Genomic DNA, 1,522 nt, shown 5'->3' with positions numbered 1-1,522 from the left:
TTCTCGAGTCCTGTGTTTTCAGGTCCCTTGATGAAGATGACACGCAAATTCTTCTTTAGTGAGTTAGCCAACTGATCATTATTACCAGCATCGTCAAATTCATGTTCAGGTGCGGTATAGGTGAAATATTCTTTGTTAAACTCGGCTGGGGCATTGTAGCTTGGTCCTGATGAGGAAGGGCCGCTATAGCTGGGACCGAAGGTGGCGGGGCCACTGTAGCTTGGACCGGCGGCAGCTAAACCACCATAGCTCGGACCCCCCACTTGGCCACCACTTAGACCGCCACCGAGCGATGGGCCGTTGTTGCTCTCATAGTTGTAGCCCAGACTGGCCGCATAGGTTGCTGAGATGACGGAGCACAGGATCTTGATTATGAAAAAAAAAAATTAAATAATATATGCAAACTAGTATTAAAACCTTAAAATAATTTCAAGCTGTCTTACCAAAACGGCACGCATGTTGTAGATTGGTTGGATTTAATTTCAGTTTGCAAGTCAACTAATTTCTGTCCGTTTCAAGAAACTGCAGCCCAATTTATACACGAAAAATTTCAATTGCAAAAAATGCATAAATTTTGCATACTGCAACAAAAATCTTGCAGCATATTTCCAAACAAAACAATAGAGAAAAACATCGATATAGCAAAAACTTGCAAAGTTTTAGCAACAAAATTGAAAAGAAAAAATTTAAAAAATTCGCACAACTTGCATATAACTAACATCTCAAGGTCATGTCTTTAGCTCTTATATCAGGCAAATACAAACAAACACGCCAATTTGAATATGTGTTTATAAATATTTAAAAATTAAGCATATTTACCGATCGTTAAGTGTGAATGCAATCCAAAAGCGAAACAATTCAAATTTGGTATTAATCGGTCGTTTCCTTTGAGGCTGCCTCAGTTTAAATTTTAAATCTACATATATTCGATAATTTTATTCGTTTGCACGGTTCCACTAACTCGTATGCTAATAAAAAATTACAATGACGCTGCTAATTTGATATGGTCCGTATTACATTTCAAAATTATTCGCAATAACTGTTACAATGATTGATTACAATCACCTTTTAACGGTTTTTCATGTAATCAAGAATTGTTTTCAAGGAGTTATTTTGTTAAAAACAAGTTAAGAGGTATAAGTTCGGGCGAAACCGACCCCGGCATACGTAATAAATATAGTTTTTTTTTTTACCTTTCTGTAAACTACATCAAAAGCTGGGTTGTTCCTCCGATTTCAAACATTTTCGATATTAGGTACATATGGGCGATTCACGTCAAATGTCCCAGGCGCGTTGAGCAGCGCAAAAAAAGAAATTTTTTGAATAGCTGGAAAGCAGACAGAAAATGGGAAACATAATTCGAGAACTTTGATTTTTATAGATTTTTGTACAGCCTATCCGAAAGTGCCATGCGATTTCCAAAATTTGGAGAAAATTCGAAGCAAAAATTTATTTGTAATATTTCTCAATTATGGTCATTTTAATATTATCAAAAATTATCTCAATCGAAAAATCACGTCTT

General features: G+C 35.9%; 1 protein-coding gene across 1 annotated transcript; it reads right to left on the bottom strand.

Annotated features, from left to right (window-relative positions):
- Window positions 1-2: 2 nt before the first annotated feature.
- LOC118738178 lies at window positions 3-458 on the bottom strand (the record flags this gene model as incomplete). Its single annotated transcript, XM_036469102.1, has 2 exons — window positions 444-458; window positions 3-365 (listed from the first exon to the last, which is right to left on the bottom strand). Coding segments are annotated over exons 1-2 (378 nt in total), but the record flags the coding sequence as incomplete, so codon positions are not given.
- Window positions 459-1,522: the final 1,064 nt, after the last annotated feature.

Source organism: Rhagoletis pomonella, unplaced genomic scaffold (assembly GCF_013731165.1).
Source record: "Rhagoletis pomonella isolate Grant_MI unplaced genomic scaffold, Rhpom_1.0 Rhpom_scaffold_00004, whole genome shotgun sequence".
NCBI classification, from domain to species: domain Eukaryota; kingdom Metazoa; phylum Arthropoda; class Insecta; order Diptera; family Tephritidae; genus Rhagoletis; species Rhagoletis pomonella.
The sequence above is the reverse complement of the archived record's forward strand: the minus strand, read 5'-3'. Positions and strand labels throughout refer to the sequence as shown.